Here is a 25,747-nt window from a genome sequence, read left to right as displayed (position 1 = left end):
TAAATACCATAACAGGTAACAGCTAAACTAGCTATTAGTTAAATCAAAGCAAATCAGCAGCAACAGATGTATTATTCATCTATCAAACATTAAAAAACAAGAGTACTCAAAAGTGTCCAAGGCAGCAAATTAGAAGAAGAATTGAAGCATAATGTGCGAACACTTGCTCCATCTGCCATTTCTGTTTGATTTCGATGGAAATTTCCTGATATAGAACTACTGCAACTGCTGCTCTATGACAAGGATGGGCTACGGTAATAAACAAACATGTTTTCATCTTACATGGATTCAAAAACCGGGCATAACAGTGCAAAAGAAGATGGTATGAAAATCGTATGTGGCTTGTGCATGATTCATCTATCTTGATTTAATCACTAGTCCCATTGGTCAGAAGTAAGACAATAGGTAAAAAAAAAAGATATTAAAAGGATGTCACTGGAAAAAAGAATCCAAAACTTTTGTTCATTTTCATTAATTTTAGATGTTTCTTATGTGGTCATTTATTTATTCATGTCAAGAAGAGCTCAATAAGATCCACTGTGATTCATTTTTATGAACAATAATAAAAGGGCTCAAATGGGATTTTTTTTATTTTTATTCAGTATTAATGTGTGTGTGTGTGTGTGTATGTGTATGTGTGTGTGTGTGTGTCTGTGTGTGTGTGTGTGTGTGTGAAGAGACGCATATCAGATCTCCACACTGCTCTGCAATTCTTTTTTGAACATGTATTCCGAATCTTAATTCTTTTTGTATTTTTTCTCCTGTTTTTTGAAGGAACATAATGTCTGTCTACATTGTATTTATTCTATTTTTTCCATGTAATATTTCAAGTCATATTCTAATGTGAGTGTTATTTCTTATCTATTTCTCATTTATCCTGTTACTGTTCTGACACATTTAGACAGGCCTATTAAAAAGATTGTATTTTGCCCTGAAGAGCTTTAAGGAGTTGGAAAACTATTTATAATATCACCCTCTTTTCCCATTTACCCGGACAGGCACCCCCAAAAGAAATATTCCAACAACTTATTTTGAACTTAAGATGAAAACAAATCTCTGAAGATAAATAGGTTTTAAAATGACTAGCAAATACCCTATCACAATTAGGATTTCGAACAATATTTAATCACTCACTTTTCAGCACAAATAGTATTTCTCCTTCTGAATTACTTGTCATGCACACACATCATAACACTAAATATGGACACATATAGATGATCAAATACATTTGAGGAGAGACACAGCAACACTATAAACCATGATCATAACTATTAAGCACCCATAAAGTAAAACATAAGTAACATGATAACTAAAAAGACCATGCAAAAGTCAAAGGGTAAAATCTTGGTGTTTTATGATTGCGCGCTGTTACGTGTCTGTGCCCACAGGCGCCTAGAGATAAACAAAGATGTGTGTTTAAATCTGTACAAACAAATGTAGGGTTGTCAGCAGAAGAACTGCAGTAGATTCAAGACATCGTTTGAAACTGACATTAAAAATATAAGAGTGAGACATAGAAGACGAATTCTGTGTTATTGCTGAAATTAAGTCAATTCCCCCAAGCATCAGCCCTGAAAGTAAAAATGGAAACCATCTGAATTCATTTCGGGTTTCACTGTTAAATACATGAAGAGACAGCTCTTTTTACAAGCCCCTGATGTTTGTTTTTCCTTTTTTTTTTTCTTTTTTTGCACGTACAGTTAGTATCTCAACTCACACCTTTAAAATTTGTACATCAGAAATACCAGTTAAGTGACAGAAAGCAGGCGACAAAATAAGTAGTTTTTGTCAGCCTGTTAGGGCAGCACTCAGGAGTGGTTTATAACTTGATACATTGGTTGAAAAATAGTTTGTGTCATAAAAAAACAAGAGAAGCTCTTGATAATATTAGGGAGAGGCGAGGGAGAGAAAATAAAACATGATGAGGGAAATTGAGAGTATTCCTCCCAGAATGTCCACAGAGTAAATGTTGATAATTGTGTGTCAGATGAGATTGCGTAGAACACATGAGCACCACAGGGAATAATTACATCACTACATCTTTTCTCTGTGTACACTGATAAGTTCAAGATCAGTCATGCAAATTTTAAGTTCATTTAAAAATGATGTGGCCTTGCTAGCTCTATTTTAAAGAGAGGGTAGATGCAGAGAGACTGCATCTATTTATGTTTAATCTTGAGCCTTTTATGAATTAATTTTTCGCCAGGCAACAGAGATATTGCACATCCTCTCATAAATGACAGTAACATGATCTAGATGACTGATGTGTTTAAACATCCCTTGAATAAACATCAAAATCACCATAATCCTTAATTGTAGTAATCCATAATCCACCATAATTGTGCTGAAATTTTTAATGAACGTCCCAAGTTCATACACCTGTTATTCACAGTTAAACAATATTGTATGAAGCCAGTATTTTGAAAATGACATTTGAGTTTGGTAAAGGGTGCACTGAAAAGAGAAACAATCCATGGGAAAAAATGTTTTAATTAGTTTGTGTGATGAGTTTTGTAAAATAAAGTTGGCAGAATGTTCATGACACATCCTTCCCTCTTCAGAGATAATTTGAACTTTGACCCTTAGTGAGATTTGTAGTTAGCCGCTATTTTGAAAATGACATTTGAGTTTAGGAGCCTTTGCATTGAAAGGATTGTTGACCGATATCCTCAATATCCAAGAAATCCTTTATATCGTAATGTCAAGGTAATAAATGCTCATTTGCTGTAGTAGAAAGTGCTGCTAGTGGTGCACTTGAAGGTTTTCAATAGCTTTGCTGAGAAGACTCAATAAATGTGTTTTGTGCCCTAACATCTCAGTCACATGAACCTTTGTCTCACCCGTAATAAGGGTGGAGACGGCAACGCCCAAAAATTAATCTTTCTTTCTTATTTCAATTTTGTCTTTTTACAATTACATCAGAAATTGGTATCCGAACATACTGTACATTTTAGCATTTAGCTATACATTTGTGCCGGTGTTTCATGTGTGTGCACCCAATTTTTTCCCCCTTGTTTTGAGGATGACAGTTTAGATTAGCGTGTAAAAAATGTTTTCTATAAAAAATGCATAGAATTTAGTTTCTCATTAGTTTGCAAAATATGTTGTTTTTTTTTGATTACTTTTACTTTGCTCACTGTATATATTTGGAAACGAGGCCATTATCGTTTTGCCATTACCACGAAAATAAAAAAGCAATAATGAATTCTTTATCTGAGCCACATATTCTCGTCTCGCACATGAAAGCTGGGTGGTGAAACTGCATGACTCTCATTAACTTATAGCTTTCCCTTTGAACATAGTTAATCATGTGTAGATCGCCAAGAGGATAGTGATTAAGAGGCATGAACACACATACAGAAACATGTCAAGCCGTTGGGGATTGTTTATTTAAAACGCAGACATAAACAAAATGAATCTTTTTGATTTTGAAGATGATAGCTCTGTTTATATTATTGATCTCATGCAACAATGCTATCATGCATCCTATGCTTGTTACCCCTGCGTTGGATGTGTGTTTGTGGTTTAATTCACAGATACCTGAAATCTGGTCTATTTTTCCACACAGTATAATTGACCTCAGCATTGGCATATGTGGGTAAAAGTAAAAAAAAAAAAAAAATCAAATTTTTCTCAATGATACATTTAAATCCCATTTTAAAATATCAGAATCTAACACAAAATTTCCTATTTCCCATTAGTTTTCTGTGCCTTATAGGCTTTTACTTGTTTGTTTTTTTGTTCTATCTTTCATTTAGGCCCTATGAGATTAATATGGTCAAGCATGTAATAAGCTATCAGTATGTCTGTATAAAATATGAAACTTTATCCACAGTGAATAGCAATTTGATTGTTGTGCGTAAACCTTCTATTGCAGAGGTAAGGCCATGCAAACTTTAAAAATTTAGAATATGGTTATAATCTGTTCATCCCTTAAGGTTATGTTATTATAGTCCGCAAAGGCATACAAAATAGCCTCTCGCATCTCAATTCAAATCAGCTACCTAAAAATTGAATATGACCATTTTTCAAATTATTATTATTCAAATAGTAAATCAACCCCAACAATAAAAAGTTTCTACAGCCTCGGACTGCTTTACATCATGTTTTCAGCAGACATGTCCGCTGCAGCAAATTAGTAAGAGCCACTTCCATGTTCACGGATTCCATGACTTGCTGTCCGTCCAGTTCAGTTCTCTGTGAGGGCTAGCGATGTCTTTGGTTGTAAACACAGTATAAGTTGCAGATTTTGCAGACTTAAAGCTTCATCTAAAATTCTGTTAGCATTATTAATTAATATTGATTTTTCAAGATGCCAAATGTCAAAATCAAAATAATAATACACGGTCTTGTGATCATGACTGGAAAGGGCAAATAACTGCATTCCAACTGCGGATCCAATTGAACTCTCGGTGGATTATAATATGAATTAATATCTATTTTTACAATATTTATTTGGATTTCTTAGCCCTTGGCCAAATCACCCCATACTGTATGTTATGTCAAACATTACTCAGCATTCCCATATTGTTATGAAGCCAGGAACTGCCGGGCAGTGCTATGGTAAACACATACAGGGCAACAAGATCACACACACACACACACACACACACACACACACACTCTTCTTTAATATACAGTAAAGAGCATATTAAATCAAGTGCACACGGAGGAGAACACTCACTGAGACACATGTCTACGCATCTCATACGCTTACCCACATGCCAGAGGAAACACAGACAGTCTCGGCACAGGGTGGTCTAACTGGGCCTCCATTGATTCAGGACAGATTCGGGACACTTTTTGTTCATTAGTCAAACCAAAGTAGGACAAATACCTTTAGAACTTCTCTTCTCTTCTCTTCTCTTCTCTTCTCTTCTCTTCTCTTCTCTTCTCTTCTCTTCTCTTCCTCTATGATCTTTTCCCTTCTTTTTTTAGTTTACTTTTCATCTGCTGGAAACATGGGGCCATCTGCAGCAGTTCTAGCCCTCTCTTTGTTCTCCCCATCTCGATTCCCCCTCTGATACGTTTCTCCCTCACTTACTCCCTTTCACTGGCTGTGAGATACACTTGTATGGATGCAGATACCAGCCATGAGTTTGATCTGAGACAATTTGCTGCAACATTAATGAAAGGATAAAGACACATGAATATTGATGAGATACTCTTTTGGAATCTGCGCATTCCGGATGGCTCAGAGGCAAAATAGTAAGACATATGCGTGCACGCACTTACACTGACACACACTCACAAAGTTGGAATATTTCACTGACAAATATTGCAAATGAATATGCAACAACAGCATGAGATCTGAAAGTATTAGGGCAAGCTATATTTTGATAAAGAATCACATATACAGATATAAAGAGGCATACAGACAATTTGGAAGAGGCATTCTGGTGACCATTCCTGGACCTAAGATGTATGTAGATCAATGTGTAGATAAGGATAAGATTGTCTTGCTGTTGTCTAATGATATTTTTATGAATTTACCCCTGTCTATTGGCCCCTGTGTGGCTGGAAAAAAATGACCGCAGGAAAGTCATAAAGTTCCTGATTACCGGTACTTTATTCTACTCTATGTCTATCAACATGTTTTCCTCATCTAAAAAGTTTAACTTTTGAAAGTCTGTGGAATTGTAAAGTTGTAGACTGTTTCTGAGTAAACCCCATCAGTTGCTCGTGTAAACAATGTCAGATTGTTTTAGCTCCTCTAAAGTTTGTTCCAAACATTGTTGCTGTGGTTTGCCCAGTTAGTTTTCACTCTTTCTGCTCTGTGTTTTCTTTGATAACAGCCATGATGTCCCCACATTGTTTCCGAATGCATTCAGCCATTTGATCTTACTCAACAACATTCAGAAAATATATCACTATATAATGGAAAGAGTTTTTGCACATGAAAACTCTGGCTTTTCCAAATTAAAACAAGAAAAAAACCTAAGGTACTTGAAGTGATACAAATTATTTATCCTATGGTTGCAATGAGTGGTCAGTTTCATTTACATTAACTATGTAGGATTGTCTCAGAAAATTAGAATATTGTGATAAAGTTCTTTATCTTCTGTAGTGCATTACATGAACAAAAATGTCATACATTCTGGATTCATTACAAATCAACTGAAATATTGCAAGCCTTTTATTATTTTAATATTGCTGATTATGGCTTATATCTCAAGAAAATTCAAAAATCCTATCTCAAAGTATTAGAATATCATGAAAAAGTAATTTTTGTTTTTTTAATTGCATTACAGAAGATAAAGAATTTTATAAAAATATTCTAGTTTTCTGAGATAGTCCTGTATATATAAATGAATGACAACATTAGAAATACAAACACCAACTTATAAATGCTAAACTATACCTTGACAGGAAACAAACAAAAATGCAGGACCCCAATCATAAAAAAGACAATAAACCATCAGAACTCCATTTGCAATAATAACAATTTTGACCGTCATCCTGAACAAAATGCTAATTACAAATCAAATTCAAGATATTATGCCAAATCACCTGTCAGCTGACAAGGACCATTACTGATAACTATATTCCATTCCATCATATGCATCATTTTGTCACAAGTCCTGTATTTTATGAAATTAATAAATAAATCAAATATAAATTGAAATATGATTTCCCGGGACTCTGTGAAGCATCTCAAACACCCACTTGATTGTTATTCCAAAGAGGTTAGTGAAGGGCGACTGAATGTGGTTATTTCATCCCCCAGTTTTCTTCAGCTTTCAATGAAGCCACTTGGATGGGACCATTAGGTTCAGTTACCCTTGACGTAATTCTTCTTTGATCGTTATTTATTCATTATTTCAAAACCATGACCCCCAAGAAAATGTTGTGTTTATCTTTTCAAATCTGTGAATAAATATCAAGAAGAATCTTTTGTGACATTCCAATGCAGATTCATGGACAAATCTGTCTGTCTGTCTGTCCATCATTCTTTTGCCCTCAATATTTGTATATTGAGGGCATATATCTTCAGTATAATTGGAAAAAAGTTGTTATAAATTATTATTCCAATTGGATGCTATAATAACTGTCCGTTTTCATATACTGTAACAGTTGTACCGCACTCAAATCTTCAATTCCTTCCTGATACACTGTAATTTGATTTGGACACTTTGCGAGGTATGTGCATTTGTTCTTGATTTCTGTTTGACGAAGCATTTATCGTGGGACATTGCATATCTGTCAGCTTGTTTCTTAAAACTCTTCCTTAATTTCAGGGCAAAAGTCAGATGCTCTGTGAAGGGTAACGAATCCTGACTGAACAGAAGCAGAAGTTGTTAGTTACACATTTCATAAAGGGAGACACAAGAAATCCATTGTTGAAACCTTTGCCACAAATTCTTGTTAGTCTGTCTTGATCTGCCTTCAGATGTAAATGCAAATATCTTAAAAAAACAAAAAACAAAACACTGCTGTCCAAATCTACCTAAAAATGGACTCCCAATTCCCTACGTATGTGTTCGTGACTAACTTGACTAACATCAACTTACTTTAATTTTTACACGAAACAATGAATGGCATAATTGACAAGCTCATCTTTTTTCATTTCTCATTTTCTCTATCGGGTTGTATGCACATGAAAACATTCTTGTTATCATATTGTTCTTGCCCTGACTCATTTTTCCGCCTCTAAATTTCTTTGTCTTTGCTGTTGTTTCTTGGTAATGAGACAAAAAGGCCACATTTTCAGTGTCAGGCTTTTATGGACTTAGAAATTTAGAAATCACTTATTTTGAAGTCTATATCACAGCCTTCACACACACACACACACACACACACACACACACACACACACACACACACACACACACACACACACACACATGTTATAAACTCACCTCTGGTTGCCTTTGTTTTCACAAATTCTGGCTTGTGTTTTAGACTCTTTTAAACAAATATGGTTCTTTATTGCTTTGGGAGGCAGCCTGTTTCTATCCTTTTTCTTTCAAAAATGGGGCACAATTTTATATCTTCCATGTATTCAAAAATCAATTCCGCTATTTTGTGTAGATTTCTAATTACAGTTTAGCTGTTGTGGCTGAGTGCAGATAATCTTGGGAGAAATGTAGGTTACTTTGTGGCCACCCTAAGTGTTAGGCCGCGATTTAAATACTGCCTTATAATGTATCTGCTGATAATTATTCCAAAAATGGGACAGTGTGGAGAAACAATGACAATACTAATGTAGAATGTAGGGTAATGATCTCTGTGGCATTTATATGAGAAAAGATTCAATTATTCAGAACAAAAATAGTTCATTAAAACATAATTAGAACAAAATAACTTTCACAATCTCGTTTTCCTTGTCCAGCCTCGTTCGGAAATTGTGTCTCATTTAGAAGAAAATATGTCTTCTTGGGTTCTTTCCAAAGCTGTATGATCGTGTTTAGCCTAGCTTATTATGGCTTCGCCTCTATACTTTGTATAATTTTTGTCAAGATTCTGTAATGATTCTTTGCTCAAGTTGTTGGGGGAAATTAGGGATCTGTTTTTCCCACTTGTTTTAGTTTGACACTCTGACATGGCACGTTTATTTCGACTCTGCTTGCCACTTCTGTAAAAGGAAAGGGCACACTAATGAAACGTGTCGATTTTTCCAAGTGTTGCTTCGTCTAAATTGATGACAATTACTGACCATGCAGAATGTTAGTGCTTTGCAAGGTTTGCTAGTTTTCATAGTCAGTTTATGCCCGGTTACCTATTTAAATCACCAAAAAAAAACCCAAACGTAATGGATTCCAACTACTTTGCTTGCTGTACAGACTGTTATGTTGCACAAGACCTGCTGAAATGGGATTTGTCAATATTAATTTGACGGCAGGCTAACTTTTAGAACCAACTTGTCAGTGAGCCAACATATTGTGTGTTGATGTACAAAATATGCTTTTATAGATGAATCATGATGTAGGAATACATAAGCAGCTTCCAAACACTTTGCAAGTTTTTTTCAACGGTTACAAAATGGTACCTGGGCTTTTGATGATTAGAGTGTTAATCATTAGTTCTGTGCTAACACAGAACTAACACAGCCAGGGCAGAAATGTGACATAGGGGGGAATAAGGAAGAATAATTTATTATTGTGTTACGTCTTGGCAGCGCCTGTACTTTTCAAACCCCCAAAAATCTTAATTCCAAAAGCACCGTGATTTTCAATCATTGAATACAGACAAAAGCATCGTAAAGTGGTTTATCGGTTTTAGCCAAACAGAAAAACATGTGACTAAGGCCAAATGAAGTTGTAATGAAAGAGAAAATGATGGCCACTTTTGAAGCCCATCGCCATGTCCAAATATATCTTCGTCTTCATCTTCTTCTTTTCTGTTGGTATGTCCCCTTCAGGGATCGCGACAGCGAATCATCTGCCAACATGTAACTCTGCATCTTCTTGCCTCACATCAGCTAACTCTATGTCCTCTCTCAATAAACCCATACGTTTCTCAGGTCTTCCTCCAGGCCTCCTGCCTGGCAGTTCCAACTTCAGCATAATTCCAACCTAAATCTTCACTATCTCTGCTCTAATCATGTCCCAAGTGTCCATCTATATAGTTGATGAAAAACTGAGCAATTAACATTTTCATCTTCCTGTACAAAATTTTGTAAACCATCGTACATGATACAACAAAGTTAACCCTCTGTATTGCCCTATTCTCTTTATAGTAGCAAACTTCCTTTTTAATCCTTGAGACCAACATAAGTAGTTTGTAGTTTTTTTGTGCATTTCTTTGATCAGGTTGCTGACTACTGCACTACTGTCAACTTGGAACATGCATAACTTGGGGTTATTGGGGCGAGTAGACATCTGGGGTCAACTGTTTAGACTTTGACAGCTATAATCTGAGCAATGCTTCCCAATGAAACACCATCAAGTGTTGATTGGTGTATAAATATGTATCGTATTGTGGCTTGTATATTTACACCCCTAGGAACATTTTTACATATAAGTGTTTAGACAAAATAAATAAATACATTGATGAGCTAAAACAGTATGACCACTGACAGGAGGAATGAATTGCTTAGATTTCCTTGTTATAGTGGCACCTTCTTGGGGCAGTGATATACACCAATCAGCCAGAACATTATGTCCCATGAGTGAAGTGAACAACATTGGTAAAAACAGAACATAAATAGAAAAGCATAATTGTCATTGTATTGTGCAAATACAACAAAATTGAGGGGACAGGGAGAGCTAAAAGCTGCTGCGCCAACAATTCTGAAAAGCAGAATGATCATCTGGTTTCTGTGGCACTATGGGATATATTACAGACAAAGTGAACATTGTGTTGTCACGGTTGATGTGTTGGAAACAGATAAATGGTTAAAGTGGAATTTTGATGTCCAGATGACCGGGTCGAAGCATTTTCAAAAGCGCCTTGCCGGGCGCTCCCCATCTGCAGCGCTCATCAGTACCTACTACGAGTCAGCGGCGGCCAAAACTATGATGTGAGTGGGGAGTGAAGGCTGGTCTCTTTGGTCTGACCCATCAGATGAGCTACTGCTGCCCAAATGATTGAAAAACTAAATTCTGCTTCTAAATCAAATATGTCAAACGGGCATGTGAATGTCAGAACTGGACCAAGTAGCAAGGCAGTCAGAATGTTATGCCTGATCACTTTTATTTGCCAACATTTTACTGATTCTTTAACAAAAGTAAGAATATATATATGGATATTTCCATACAAAAGTATTAGCCTTGTTCAGACGTATTAGCCAGGCCATGTACAGTAATTGTTGTCTTTTCCCAGTGAGGCGTTTAAGGACATTCATTGAATGCTCTGTATTTCATAAAATAAAAGTTTTATTTAATGAAATGTTAATGATGGCAGTTTAGTATCAACATCCAGACCTTCTTGGTTATGTTAAAAGAAAATATTTTGGTTTGGTTTCAGCAGACATCTGTCTGGCATTAATCCAGGGGGAGGAAAAAAAAATCAGATCTCTTCTAGATGACACCAGGTTGAACCCTTGATCACATGGTCACAATCTCAAGGAGCAAATGCATACATTTTCCTCAGAAAAAGACTTTTTTGTGTCTGAGCAGCTGGGGTCAAGTATCTCACCTGAATGTATTATGCAAGCAATGCTTTTTAGCCTTTCAGTCTTGCTGAGTGGAGTGTGGGTGCAACAAAGCTGTCAGTACGTGTCTGTGTGATGATGCACCTTGTAGCTCAATTTCATTCCAGTCATCCTCTCGAAATCTGATTGGAAAATCTTAATTCCTTTTTCTTGTATACTCTTGCAAGAGTCTCTGTATGTCTTCTGGGACTATACTGTACATCCCTGGAGTCATGCTTGATGCATGCTGTCATGTATGTCAGCTCGCAATGATAAGTGCATGATTGAAAATATATGCACTTGCAAGGACGTTGTGTAAGTACTCCTGCATCTGGGGAATCTTATGAACGCACAGAAAAGGCTCAAGAGTTCTGCTAATCTCCAATATTTAGATGAGTAATAGAAAATACATTTCATGGGTGTGATAAGATATTTAAATTTTCACTAATTTTCTTTGCAATGGCAAAAGCCTTAGTATATATATCTCTCCTATATTCATCACCACTCTGACAATTTTTCCCAAAATGTAAACAAAATGACATTCTATCTGGGAAAATTAAAGCTGTCAAAGCAACATTTCACAAGAACAAGTCATGAAAACGCTATACTTGTACATTTACCTCAGTTACACATTTTCATACGGTTTCACCATTTGCCGATCTGCACCCTTAAAAACCTTGTTCCCAATTGTGCATGTGTGTGTGCGTGCATGCCTGCCTGCCTGCGTGTGTGTGTGTGTGCGTGTGTGTGTGTGTGTGTGTGTGTATGTATATGCATGCGCGTGTGTGAGTGTGTGTGTGCTGGTGCCAGAACCAAACCCGGCCAACATTTAGCAACAGATGGCTTTTAATCTGATTCGCCTGCCGGTTGATCACAGGGCCTCATATAGAAACATACAGACAATCATTCACTCTCTCATCCTGGGAGACAGGTTATATCAATATATTTTTTCAGACCCTGGGAGGGAAGGGAAGGACAAAAACAGGCCCCAGTTGCTATTGAACCAGAAACCATCTTGCTTGCGACAGTGAACTTTGCAGCATCACACACAATATGTAATGTTAAATTCTATTTTATTTTTAGTGCTGCAATTCAGTATAGTTATCTCTAAGCGCTTCTGAAAGAACAGGTCTAGTTAATAAGATTTATACTTTTTCATGTCATTTTTCAATATCCAGAGCGGTTTTCAATATTTACTTGCAATAATAGTAAATAAAACCTTTATCACTATAATAATGTCAATGCTCATGCTAATATTCCATATTTTACTACCGCTACTCCCATCCATAATAACGACAGTAATGATATTTGTATTTGGTGTGGAGGCATAGATTGAGCACATTCAAAGATCAGTAGCCATAAATGCCTGCATATAATGGAAGCTGTTAGGTATAGGCACAAAAATCCAAGAAGATGAAGACCAAGTAACTGCATTAATAGGGAATAAATTACTGCAGGGTGGATATATCCGTAAAGAGAGAGGGAAGTTCAGTTGATATTGGGAGACCCCGAGCAACCTCCATTCTGTAGCACAACTACAGAAAGGTTTAAGACAGGTCTTAACCAGCCCAAAACAAAGTATATCAAAAAGGAAAGCTTCACGCTTGCTTTGAAACAGTGAGCTGCTGCTGCTGCCAATATCAAAGTGTTCAGCTGCAGTGCACCTATGGCAGTGTTTGCAGTGAAAGACGTACCTTGTTAACAGTTGTATTGTTTAACTGTGTCTAGAATGTCAGATGTGTTGTTCTCAAATACGGTTGAACAGAAGGATAAGGCACATAGTCCATTGGGCTGGGCCTGTAATGGTGGAATACCATAAGGGTCCAATTTTTTGTGTGTGACTTGCTTGAATATTTATCACGTTTTGTTTTAAAGGAAAAATGTCAAGGTTGAAACTCCAGGTAAAACTGTTTTGGATAAGTTTGACATTTCTTTGTGTAAGTTAGGTAACTTAGAGATGGTATCGGTGGAGTAATCCGTCTATGAGGTGTTTGGGGGATATTGAGCCCCACAGCTTTTGTGATGCTTCTTTTTTTTATACAGTTTTTGAGTGGTTGAGTTTTGCTGACAGTAAATCTTCTTAAAATAAAGATTTGTAGAGCTATTGAAAAGCAAACTTAATTATCATAGATGACAAAAGAAGAGATCCCCAAATTTGTCAAATCAAACAAGTGAATGGCTAATAGGTGGTTGATTAAAAGAAATATACATAAACCATCTAAAAAGTACTATCAGAATCTTTACTACGTAGTTCAAAGTTGCTGTTCCCATAGTCAGAAGGTCAAGACCAGCAGTAGGAGTGGAAGCAGACTGTTAACTTGATTAAGGTGGGATAAACTCAGGTTTTGTACCCTGTTTCATTTGGCAGGCGAGGACACCCACAAGACTGCAATTCTTGATGTGGCTTGTTCATTATAAGTCTGTATAAAAAGAAATGCTGACAAAACCGTAGCTTCTGTATCACGGAGAGGCAACGTTGTGAGTTTGAGGCGTTTAGTAATGAGAGAAACATTGGCGGCTTTCCCTGAAGTGTGGGCAGGTGATAGTAAAGCACTGAGGATGTACTGAGTAACAATCCAAAAAGACAGTTTTACGTTTTAGATAGTCAAACAACACAAGTGTGAAATTTGCTCACACACTGCATCAATCCATAGAATGTAAGATACAAATAAAAGGCATGTTGTTGACTAAAAGAAGGCATCCAACTTTTTTAATTTTTTTATTACACTAATGCTTGTTGTGAGGACAACATAAAGTCAGTACTCTGCCCGAAATGTGACATTTCAAGGGCCGGCGGTTTTACATCTTATACCGATGATAATGTGTTTACTAGATAATGTCACTGGCTGAATGCTTTACGTGATTCATTGAGTAAATACCAACGTGGTCGGAGCTGCCTTTCTCCCCTGTGTTCATGAATTTGATATCTCAGGAATGCCCCCAAAAGGGAGTTCTGCAACTTTGGAATAAATGTCAGCTGGGTCTCGAGAATAAACTATTTAGATGCTGCCGGTCAAAGGTGAGATTCTCTGTGGCTGCATAAAAAGCATTGATGGCCCGAACAAATACATTTATTGGCAACTCAGGGAACAAATGCTACACACAAAGGGCTAATACGAAAAAAAAATGATAAGTGAAGGTATTTTATGTTCAAAAAAGGTCAAAGCTCTCTTTATCTTGGCATTAAAATATTCTTAGTGTACCAGGAAAAAATGTTTTGTGCCAAATTCGTCACTCCTCACTCCAATCATTTTAAAATATTGACAAGGAATAATGATCTGCCATTTGACTTACTGACAGCATTCAACTGTGACTTCTAATTTTGGTTCAAGACTCAAAGGGGCCTAAAATCTTTTCAGAATTTATGAGAACCTCACATAAAATATTTCTCTAGTGAGTTGTGTTTACTTCTGGATAAAAGTTAATCCACGTTGAAGGAATGAGACGGCGTCCTGAATGACTTCCAACAGCATTTCAAAATCGAACGAGCCCCGCTCGATAAATGGACGATAAATGTATCGCTCCGTAGTTCTTCACGTGTCCCTCGTCGTATCACGCGCTTTTCCGGTGAACTGACTTAGTTTACCTTTAGTACGTTTTATCGATGCTTCCTCGCTTACATTTACGATCCCCCTGCTTTTTTATCTCCGTCCGCTTCTCAAGGTTTCTAATTATCTCTTGCTTTCATCTTTTATAAGTCTGGGTTTGAGCAATCACCTCTTACTTTCTCTTCCTGTCGTCGTTCCTTTCATCCATCTGACTATCTGAGCTTTGGCTGTCCTCTCCTCCGCTCCCTTCTTCCTTTGTTGTTGTACCCAGGTAATACCCATGTGTCATCACCTTTCCGCATGGCGTTGGCCTTCTAGCTTTCTTTGTTAGCTTACGTTTCTTGTCTCTATCTTCTTCCTTCTCCTTCTTTTTTCAATTTATTTTGGACTTCTATTTGTCGTCAACTACTCCCACTCCTTCTAAGTATCTTTTTCCTCAACAAATCTCATTCCTGTTCTGCATCTTTTCCCATTTGCTAAGGTTCTTTTTTAATCCTTGCTCCATTTGCTGACCGTTCTGGGCAATGCTCATGAAGCATACTGGCACAGGCCGGTGGTCAATGAGCTTCATCACGGTTACAAACACACAAGTGTGTGTGCAGTCAGACACAGACCTGTTTGGTGCTGGTGCCAGACTCTCTGCGTCCGTGCTCATCAGAACTGCTCAAGGAACCTCATTAGGCCTCCCGGCCTCAGCATGTCGCTGGCCTCACTAGTTGCCAGCCTGCTACTTCCATTTTTGAAAGAATGGGAAGTCCTGGGGTGAAATACTTTGTGACATCACTCCAGCAACGGAATCCAAAGGTTTAGTGACTAACAGGTTTAATGTCAAGTTGCTAATTCCATTCTGAACGTGGACTCTGCAGTTCACTAACCTCGACCATACAATTGTGGGGAAGAATAGTTTATTTTGTGTGTACACCAATAGAAGCTGTCGGGAAAAAAAAGAAAACACTGATGAAATTATAAAATCAAATTGGTGTCTTTAAAACTCTTTCGGGGAGTTTAAATGTGTTTGGATTGCCACGTTCCTGACTTAAGTGAGTAATTCTTTTGGTTCTTTATCATTTTATTATTTCATGTTTAGAGGTAATGCATGTGTCTATAGATTCAACAAATGATCACTGTTCTTATTATTAATTAGTTTTAAAAAGAGACTTGGATGGTGCTGCTAAAGAATATAGATACTTTAACTGGTACTGATACATCATGATTCTTTAGTCTTATGCTTTCGAGTCCCCTCCTGGTCACATGCTTTGCATTGCATGGGGCCATTCTGTATGTGGGCTGTGTGTGAATCTGAGCTCTGCTTTAGCAAGTGGTTCATTCAAAATGCATGTGTGTGTTTATTTGCCCCTTATTATTGTCCCGGTGCGAAAAAAGCCCAGGCATCAAGTTTGCAACAATGGTTATTAATTAATTTTTTCATTAACCAGTGGCTTGTGGGTCACAAATTCTACCAGCCACTTCATTTTTCATAAGCTACCATTTGTTAATTTGAGATATTGTTTGTCTCACTTTGAAAATAACAATTTAATATGCATTTTCTAGTGAAAAAAAAAAAAATTAAAACATTGTAACACTGGTAATGCATTTCAATATTTGTTTTTCCCTTGCTCCTAATGCATGAAATCAAAATGGAGCCGCCCCCACAGTGGTGTACTGCAGATCCACTTTAGTTGCAACTTTATAAGCTTGTCTTTGATAATTAAACTAGTAAACATTATTTGCTCAACACAACCATGATAAAAAAAACACCGTGGTCAACATATTTGCCTTTTTTCACGCACACCATCTCTTTCGTGCTTCTCTTAAGAACATCTTGAACCCAAAGGTTTTCAGATTTGTACTTGTGTCAAAAGTAGCTAATCTAATTTGATTTGCATAGAAAAATCAGTGAAACCAAAAAATGGATTTAAAGCTCATTACATCCTGATTCACTGTATCCTGATAGTACAAATGAAACGCATATTAGTCTTCACTCACAGGTGATCTCTCTCCCTCCCCAACACACACACACACACACACACTTGCTTTTTTTTTTTTTACGGAACAGTGTTCCAGTGATGCATGACAGCGATCCACACCGTCCTGCCACAAACCACTTTGGCGCTGAGTGCATTTATTGGCAGTCCAAATTTGGCCAGTGGCGGCTGTTAGTTTCCAGCTTCGATTGGTCGCTGCTGGTAGTTCTGTCAAGGTGTCATGTGTCATTGACGTGCTTCGTTAGTTGTTACCTGGACACGTCTCGGGGGAAAAGACAGTGTGAGACTGAGGGTAAGGCATAAGCAGGTGGAGACAATTAGGGCAGCAAACAGCAAGAGTGAGAAAATCTGGTTTGTGTTGTATATAGATTGCTAATTGGATGACATTTAGAGAATGAGTCGTCTGAGCTCCTGCAGCTTGTTCCTAATGGCTCCAAAAGGAGTTGAAACAGTTTACAGATTTCACAGTTTGGTTTATGTCATGGTTTCAAATGTCATGGATACCATTTGGATTTGGTTAGCTTTCGGCTGAAATAAAATTCTGGCGGAGAATCTGGGGTGCAAATTCTTTGTGACCTCACCTTGATCGTTTTGATGAAACTCCAGTTTTGTTATTTACAATCTGATAAAGGGCTATTAACATACAGCAAAACATAGGCTACATTTCGGCTAAGACCTTTAACACAGGAGTGCCTGTGGTTGCTCGGCTCAAGCGCTGAAATCGTATGTATTAATCTGAAGTTGTCGAAACCGCATGGGTTCTTTGACGTTTTTCTTCCTAGAATCACTCAACATCTATTTCCAGACCAACTGTCACACAGCTTACTGAAAGATTAAATACAACCATTCAAAGCGATGAGGTAACATGCTTATATATGGAAATATGACCACAAGGTTTGTAGAAATACCCCTTTTTAAAGGATTGGGGTCTCACTTTACTCTCCCCTGCTTGTGTGTGCGCACACACACTCAAAATGGGAAAGGTGGCAGAAGCAGAAGCCACCTGTTCTCTTTCACACTCCACTGCATCCCCTTATGCAACACATCTCATCATTGTCTGGCTTCTATTTTCCCTCTCTCCCATGTTTCCGTCTTCCCCTGTGTCTTTAAATCTCTGCCGCACACAAACCAGTATTACTGGGGGAGCAATTGTGAATTTTCAGCAAAGTAACAGAGCCTCCCCCCGAACACCGCAACTCACAGGAGAATAGGTTGAGCTTAGATTGTGACAAAAAGGTTGTGAGATTTTCCTTTTTTGTTAGCATGAATACAAAGAAAAGGTTCAGTGCAACTCTCTATATCACCTACATTAATGTGTGTGCAACATTTGTTCATTAATATTTATGCTTTATGTCTGTTTAATTGTGGTTCTGAGTTTTTGCATATAAAATAGATACTCCAAGGAATGTATTTACAGCATCAAGCCTGTACGCAGAAAACTGATGTGAGTGCTCCGGTTTAATTAGCCCCAACACATCGATCTTACTACCCGACATCGATACGACTTTACTTTATTTTCGTGCGCTTGGACATAAACGTAACGGTCAGATTAAAAATGGAAACTCAGAGTGATTTGGGGATTACAGTGCACGAGGCAGAAAGGCAGCGTAGGAAAATAATACCGATTATACAGAGAGATGATAGCTGTGGAAATTAAACAAAATGTCACATGCCTAAATATAGAATGAACCATTTCAATGAGAAGTTGGGTTTTCACCACACACTTCTTGTTTGCAAAAGGTAGGTAATGAGTGAATGAATGGAATTTAAAAAAATATCACAAAAATAGAAACATATAGGAACTATTTTTATTTACCCCTTTTAGTCACTTCTTGAATATTACATTAATCATTTTGAGTGATGCACTTGCATAGGTAGTCGTTTTCATGATTGTTATGCAGCTTGTTTTTTCACAATTTGCCCCGTAAACGGTTCCATGGGTGGTGTCAGTTTTTATCTTAATTTTAAACCGGGTTTGGGGATATAGATAATGAAATCATGGCACAAAGACAACATTTATAAATTGACACATATGTATATGACAAATAGAAACAGAAAAAAGAAAGTTACTAATTATGCTGTATAGTTGGAAAATTCTGTCAGCTCAATGGCTTGTGAAAGTTTCTAGCCCCTGAACACCCCCAGACTTTTAATAACTTACTGCGAGGTGCTATTTCTAGCATTTTTTGCATTTCAAAGTATGAAGGGATTCTATGAGGATTTAGCTATGACTGGGTTTTGGCTCATATTAAGTCAGCGGCAATATAAAGTAAAGGATGCAGTAAATATGAGGCATATACAAGGTCATCAGAAAAAAGGGAGCTTGTAAAAAAAGTTAACCTTGACTGGAACCTTGACAAACATAATTTGCCCTAATTTTGCAGAGATAAACGTAAATCACTGGTGTCTGTGTTAATTGTCAATGGTTTGTAACACTGTAGTCTGTTTCTTGACGGCAGCAATATCAAATTATACTTGATGTTTTGGGGGAATTTTAGATCTCTTGAATTCACTGTTTATTAACAACCTTGTCCTATCAGTGAAGCGAACAGTTTCATGTGTGTTTTTCTAATAAATCTGAAGTGAAGCCAAACAATATTCACTTTAAATGCCCCATCTATGCTTTTTAGTGTCATGATTAAAAAAAGAGGAAAAAAAACACCACAGCCCTCTGCCAAGACATCAAACAGTGTGTTGCTGTGTATGTAGTGTACTTAAAGAGCTCAGGGAGTGTGTCTCTGCTTTCTAATGTGCTCTAATGGGAGGATAAACACTACAAGACTTTTTGCAGATTCATTGATCTAATTAAGAGGAATGAGAATCTTCATTCCAACCAAATTTTTTTTACATTGCAGTGCTGTGAGAAACCAGTGGGGGAATAGCCACAGTCTGAACATCCACTATGGTCCAGTGTGTCTTAGTGGAACAGCTTAATTAAGGCTAAATAGTTAATGTTAAAAACCTGTTGGGTATTTCAACACTCAGACGTTTGAGAAAACAACAGAAGGTAAGGCAAGCACAATAAATTGGCAGACAACTTGGAGAGGAATAATTACGAGGCAGAGTCCAAGTTGCCTTTGCAGACATATGTTGTGTATCAAAGCGACAGTTGTGATACCAGTAAGGAAATCCAACCATACCGAGTGACACCTCAGGAAAACTAAGGTAAAGCGCGGCGGATACATGAACGAATACACAACAGGGACAGGCATGTGGGGAGAAATGAAAAAGGTCAAGCGTGATGAAAGTGGGGAGTAAACAAACACAGAAAACGGAGCGAAGACATGGAGCAAGAATGACAGATGGGCGCGGCTGTTAAAAGCGAGATAAAGAAAAATGAGAGCCACAAAAGAGCAGACGCCAATGTAGCAAGAGACAGCGTAGGACTGATTTACAAACTCAGGTGTCCTTGCTCAAGTACACACTGCGGCAAACCGACTCGCGCTCCCCTGCTGACTCTTTGGCTGCTGGTGTGCAAAAACCCCCTCAAGATGTTTCTTACACTTGCACCCCACCATCAACACGTACGTGCAAACTTAAAGACTTAGGTAAATCAAGGTGACGAGGTGATTTAAAGGGATCCTCTCCCGCAGCTTAAGTTGTTACATGGACAATGAAGAACACTAATGAGCCCAAGGCCTTTCCATCACGGAGTTCCTTAAAACCCCTAAAACATCCCTGTATCACATGTGCTGTCTCCTGATATGGTATTTCTACTCAAAGAGAAAAGGAGCGTTTGTTAGATTACTTCAGTTACTCGAAAACTAAATTGTGTAATCCCAGGCAAAAAATTAAAATAGATAAATAAATAAAAAAGTAAAAAAAAAAAAATATATATATATATATATATATATATATATACACATATATAAAATTCTTTTTATGATTTATATATTATTTATATATTTTACTTGACCTTTATTCTTAAAAGTGAGATGCAGTTGTATGTGTTTGTGAACACTGATAAAGACATCCAGTGTCACATGCTGACAATCAAGTAAAAACACAGTAAAGAAAAACAAAGTTCTTTAAGATTTATGCTTCAGATGGTTCATTGCGGTGGCAACCGTGGAACCTACCAAAGTAAAAACTGAAATCAGCAGTTTCACCAAACATTCGGCGAAACGGGCAGTTCATTCCCCGCTAAACTTTCAGTTTTTAATCAATTTTGTTAAAACTGGTTCTTTCTAATCTTCTTATTTTAATTTCTGAAAATCATTCACCGACCCCCCCTGGTGGGTCCTGTTCCCCACTTTAAAGAAGCCCTGCTGTATTCACATCTCACACCTTCTTTACCACTGTCCTTCAGTCTGTTCCAGTTTTTTTTTTTTTTTCTTCCTCATTACATAACTTGGTGCATAAGAAGCCAGCAGCAGGCAGGGCTGAATAGACCCTGACAGGTTGAGGATTGATGGTATGTTACTGCAGTCTGGAAATTACAAACAGGGAGGTTTGTGTGTGTGGATGTGTGTGTGTCTGTGTGCGTGCCTGTGTGTTTGTTAGGGATGGTTATTATTTTATTTAGTGTTGGCAGATGGGGCTGGGGCTGGTGTTGAGACAATGGAGAAGCATGGAGAATAAGAAGGAACAAAGCACAGCTTCTGTCACAGTAATATTTTGGCACGCACGACAGCAGCCCCAGCAGACAAGCAAAGAGGTGGTTTGGATGTCAGGCTCTGGACTTTTCCTCCTGAAGGCGCACGCTCGGGAAAGCAGGACACCGATATGATGCAGTGCACATCTAATCGGTGCACGGCGTCGCAGCAAGCCTTATTATTATACAGCACATTAAGATATAGGGAAAAAAAAAAAAAGACCCATCCAGGAACAATGGGGGAGAAAATCAACTGGTTCTCAACCTGTGGCTGTTATGCCGACTAAAAAAACACCCCCGAAGCAACGAGCACAAAGAGCAGCAAGGGAACATGATCTGCTGCTCAAGTTTAGAAATAGAGCTAGTGATGGGAAACGTGGAACTAATATGCACACATTTTCTGCCAGGGACTTTTTCTCTTCAAGTACTGTAGGGCTGACTTCTCAACTGGTGCTCTATCAATTATTTTATGTTGAAACAACAGCACATAATGAAATAAGACGGGAACTTCAGGTGTTTGTGATATCCACACTGCAGTATCCACAGTACATGTGGTATTTATGGAATGGCCCGTATATTAGCGCAGCTCTCCGGCCGCATTGGCCACTGGCAGGGTGCTGGGGGACCCTGGGATGCAGTGGTGGTAAAAGCCACCAGAAAAACAAATACCAAACAACCTGTTGTTGCTGTGCAGCATTTTTTTTTTTGAAGGAGTATGTCATGACTGGCCAGCATCCTTTTTTTTCTTATGACTTGCTTACATCATTTCGTTTGTATTTGTTTGGGCTTATATTTGTTTGTGATAGCAGACTGAGCACTTGTAAAATGAAGCGTTTTCTCAAAATGCCATGTTTGCTACTTTAATCAAGAAGTACAGTGTAGTTCTAGTAAAGAGACATCTGTACTAGATTTTCAGTGGATCTGTTGTTTACAGTTTGAGTGCATATCTCAGAAGGGCTAAGTGCTAAATTGATGGTTTGCACTTGCGATAGTACAGATTGGTGGCTGGCAATATCACTTGCTGAAGAAAAATTTCTGACACGGGTCCTTACAAGCAGCCTAGCAGCATCTGAGCCAAACAAATTGGCAAACTAATGGTAAGCTTTCCCCTTTCTCCTCTCCCACAGACCAGTCATCCAGGCCGGTGGTCAGGACTAAGCAGCAACAGCAGCAACAGCCAGCCTCCAAGGGACCGAAGGCTACCGCGGGGCGCGGGGGCAGCACTCGGAGGGGACCTCTCTAACCAGCAACTCTCCTACCACCATGCACCTCTGCACAGTTGGCCTCTTGCCTCTGATAGACAACCTGCCAAGGAGGAGTACCACCGCCAGGGAGTCTTGGCTCAGCCCTCCGCCTGTAACCCTCCTCTGAATCTGGCTCCGACGTCCTCCAGCCCTCCCTCGGCCAACTCTGCGCCGTCAGCCCGAGCTTCGCCGATTCCTCCGGCTCAGCCTCAGCCCGCGCGTGCAGGCCCGAGTCCAAATCGGTGCCCCGGCTTCCCTAGTAAGACTGCGAAACCGCCTTCGCCCTGCAGGCAACCAGAGAAAGTGTCCTCCTCCTCCGAGTCCTTAACTCTCGGGGCGGCGGGAATCAGCGGGTGGCGAAAAGGAGGGGAGCATCACCACACTAGCCATATCCCTCGTGCTGTCGGGGCCAGCGCCTCATCCAGCCTCCACAGTCTCGTGAGCCGAGGGAGCCCATCCCGGAGCGTCTCGTCATCCGACCGAGCATCTCCAACTCCTCCCTCAGCCTCCTTGTCGTCGTCCTCCCCGTTTACAGGTCGTTTAGGGCAACCACCTCGAGGCCCTCTGTCTCTGCATAGTTACAGTCGTAAAAATGTCTTCCTCCAACATTCTCTACACACTGCTGAACTGCAAGCTCTCACACAGAGAGACAGCTGAGGGCCACGGACATTTTCGCCACCCGGATCCCAAGCAGCCATTCCATTCACGTAGGTGACAAAATCGGTGAGCTATCAGAAAAAAAAAAAACAAGCGTGCCCTTCGGGACAAGTTGGTGCCGCGTCTCGGTCTGGACAACAAGTACATTCGGTGAAAGCGGCGTCTCTCTAAAAAACCCAGACCAACTGTTGCTGACATTTTGTTCACATATTTGCTCACTTAAATACAAACACAAATGCAAGTGCGCCCACATCAGACTGAGAGAATGAAAAAGGCACTCGCTCATCTATCACGACTCCCACGTTGTGTCATGCTGACAGTTTAGATGTGCGTACGCCCACAGACATACAAAGTGCATGCAGACTCACAACCTCACTTCCATGCAAACAATCAGACACACACACACACACACACACAAACATAAATGCACGCAGTCAGTCGCAGAGATCGTCAACAGTATCTCTACTTCACCATCTGCAAAGCTCACAGGTTATTATTCCTGAAAGGGCAGATTAAATTGTGTATGTCCATTAAAAAAATATTTGTTCTTTTAATTTATTCAATAACTGTGCTAATAATTGCAAACTATTATCTGCAAGAGGATGTTGTACCAAATTGCCAAAGCATACGTGAGATCAGCTCCGTGTTCCTTCGCGTCCGGGTTACGACGAACAGTAACGGCCCTGATCCTTTTATCGCATGCTTGTTAAATACTGCAGAACATACAGGTGAACACTTTTGAACTATGATAAAACAAAAAGAAGGCAAACAAATTTTCAGTCTATTAATCAGGTTTTGGTATGAACTCAAGAACCTCCGTGTTTCAAAATAAGGGAATAAAACTCCGAACGCCGAATATAAACTCTCGGACGTTTTTATGTAGAGTGGGTTGTGGGTTTAATGGCGTCCAACCACTTACATGAATGAGACATTTTTGTGTTCATGTTTTAATACTGATCCACTAATGGAGACATCTATATAGATATTTCCAGCCAATGGTTTATCAGGAAAAGCAAACATATCTCACAACGTCAAAATCTCAGATACAGAACAACCAGCATTAAGTATTGTTTTGTTCTTTTTCCAAGCTCACAAAGAAACGTCAAGTTTTTGGAACAAAGTCCTCGGAGTTCTCTTCAGGGCTGGTTATTCCAGCTGGTGCTTTGATAAATACTGTTGGCAATATCCATTTTCTGGAATGAGAAAATGAAAAGCGAAATAACCGAAGTGGCACCGGGGCTAGAGGGAAGATGCGTGCCTCATGAGGCAACAAGCTGGAAGAAATGAAGAAAAGCCGAAAAAGAAGATAGCCTCCCTCTCTTCCGAGTGAGCCCACACATCTCTTTGGTCTATTTCTCTCTGTGCTATTTTCTCCCTCTGTCATCACTTCTTTCTACCCCCCTTCCCATCCCACCCCCCCATATTCTGACCTTTCTACTTATGCTCTCCTTATTCCCACTCTTTTTCTATGTATCAACCCCCCCCTTTTCTTTCACCAATTCATTTATCTCCCCCAGTGTTGCACAATTACACCCCCTTCCTTGTCTTGCCTACAGTCTGGAATGTTGCACAGTCCATCTCGCATTTTCTTTCTTGTTTGTTTCAATGAGTCTTGGTCATAATCAGGGAGTCATTTTCAACGTGGCGAATGTAATTAACTAGCCGGTAGGACAGCGGCCAACGGTAATACGGCTCCTGAGGACCAGGGGGATGAGAATCGCAGCTATTCAGTCAGAAGTAATCGGTCCCTGCGTGGTGGAGGGTAGCGGAGCTGACTTAGCTCCCGCGTAATATTATTTACAAGACGATTCAGTGAAGACCTCGAACCGGAGACCGCAGAACGAGCAACATGCTCGATGACCAAAAAGGCTACGGGGCCCGGCCCGTGGTTAGCGCCGTCATCGCACACGAGCTGTCACAGGATACCTCGTCAAAACGAGCGCCGATATGTTTACACCACGGGAAGTGTCACACTAAGAACTTTTGCTGTGTTGGCTCTGCTGACTGGTTTTGTTTTTTTGTTTTTTTTTTTTTATTTTTATTTTACTATTTTTTTTTTTTATCCCTCCGAAGCTCGCTGCTGTTTATGTCACATATTATAGAAGGGAAGGTTCATGTCTGAGAGGGCAGTTTCAATGCAGCACTTTTTTTTTTTATTTTTTAGGAATCTTTCTGTCGGTTTAACTTAAGAAGTAAATTAAATGCGCATTTGAAGTTATGAGTTTTAAGATGCCTTATTTATAATTATTGCCATAGATTCCCTCAAAGCACTTCGCACAAACACTTAGTCATGAATGAGAGGACATCAATCACACCGGAACTGAACGAAAACTTCATTGTGATGTTGGTAGTTTTAATTTTCATGACTTACACTTCATACACAGTCTTAGCTTTTTAATGTGCTTGTTGTAATTTTTTTCTTTTATTTATTTTTTTGCATTTTATTTTGATTGAATTATGCTGTATAATTGTACATAAATTAATGAAATGTTAAAAGCAAACGATGATTCATGTTAAAGACACGGGCAAACAGTTGATGAAGGGCTCGCGAGAGATTAAAACAAATAGACCAAGAACATGTTTGGTTACAAGGACGTAGTAGACATGTGCTACTATGGAAGGATTTCATGTTACCAAAGTAAAAA

The 25,747-nt window shown here is 38.8% G+C and overlaps 1 protein-coding gene across 5 annotated transcripts in view; it reads left to right on the top strand.

Annotated features, from left to right (window-relative positions):
• Positions 1-24,386, top strand: part of ccser1 (coiled-coil serine-rich protein 1) — a 118,346-nt gene extending 93,960 nt beyond the window's left edge. For 3 of the 5 annotated variants that reach the window (XM_086173565.1, XM_086173564.1, XM_086173570.1), the window contains one exon: positions 22,329-24,386. In XM_086173565.1, the coding sequence (XP_086029691.1) occupies positions 22,329-23,102 (774 nt within the window). In that variant the 3' untranslated portion in view covers positions 23,103-24,386. The remainder of the gene's footprint in view (positions 1-22,328) is intronic. The other 2 variants (XM_086173566.1, XM_086173567.1) reach the window with 2 other exon arrangements.
• Positions 24,387-25,747: the final 1,361 nt, after the last annotated feature.

This window comes from Fistularia commersonii, chromosome 26 (genome assembly GCF_037954325.1).
Source record: "Fistularia commersonii isolate RoL2024-O1a breed Wild chromosome 26, RoL_Fcom_v1.0, whole genome shotgun sequence".
NCBI lineage: Eukaryota > Metazoa > Chordata > Actinopteri > Syngnathiformes > Fistulariidae > Fistularia > Fistularia commersonii.
The sequence above is the reverse complement of the archived record's forward strand: the minus strand, read 5'-3'. Positions and strand labels throughout refer to the sequence as shown.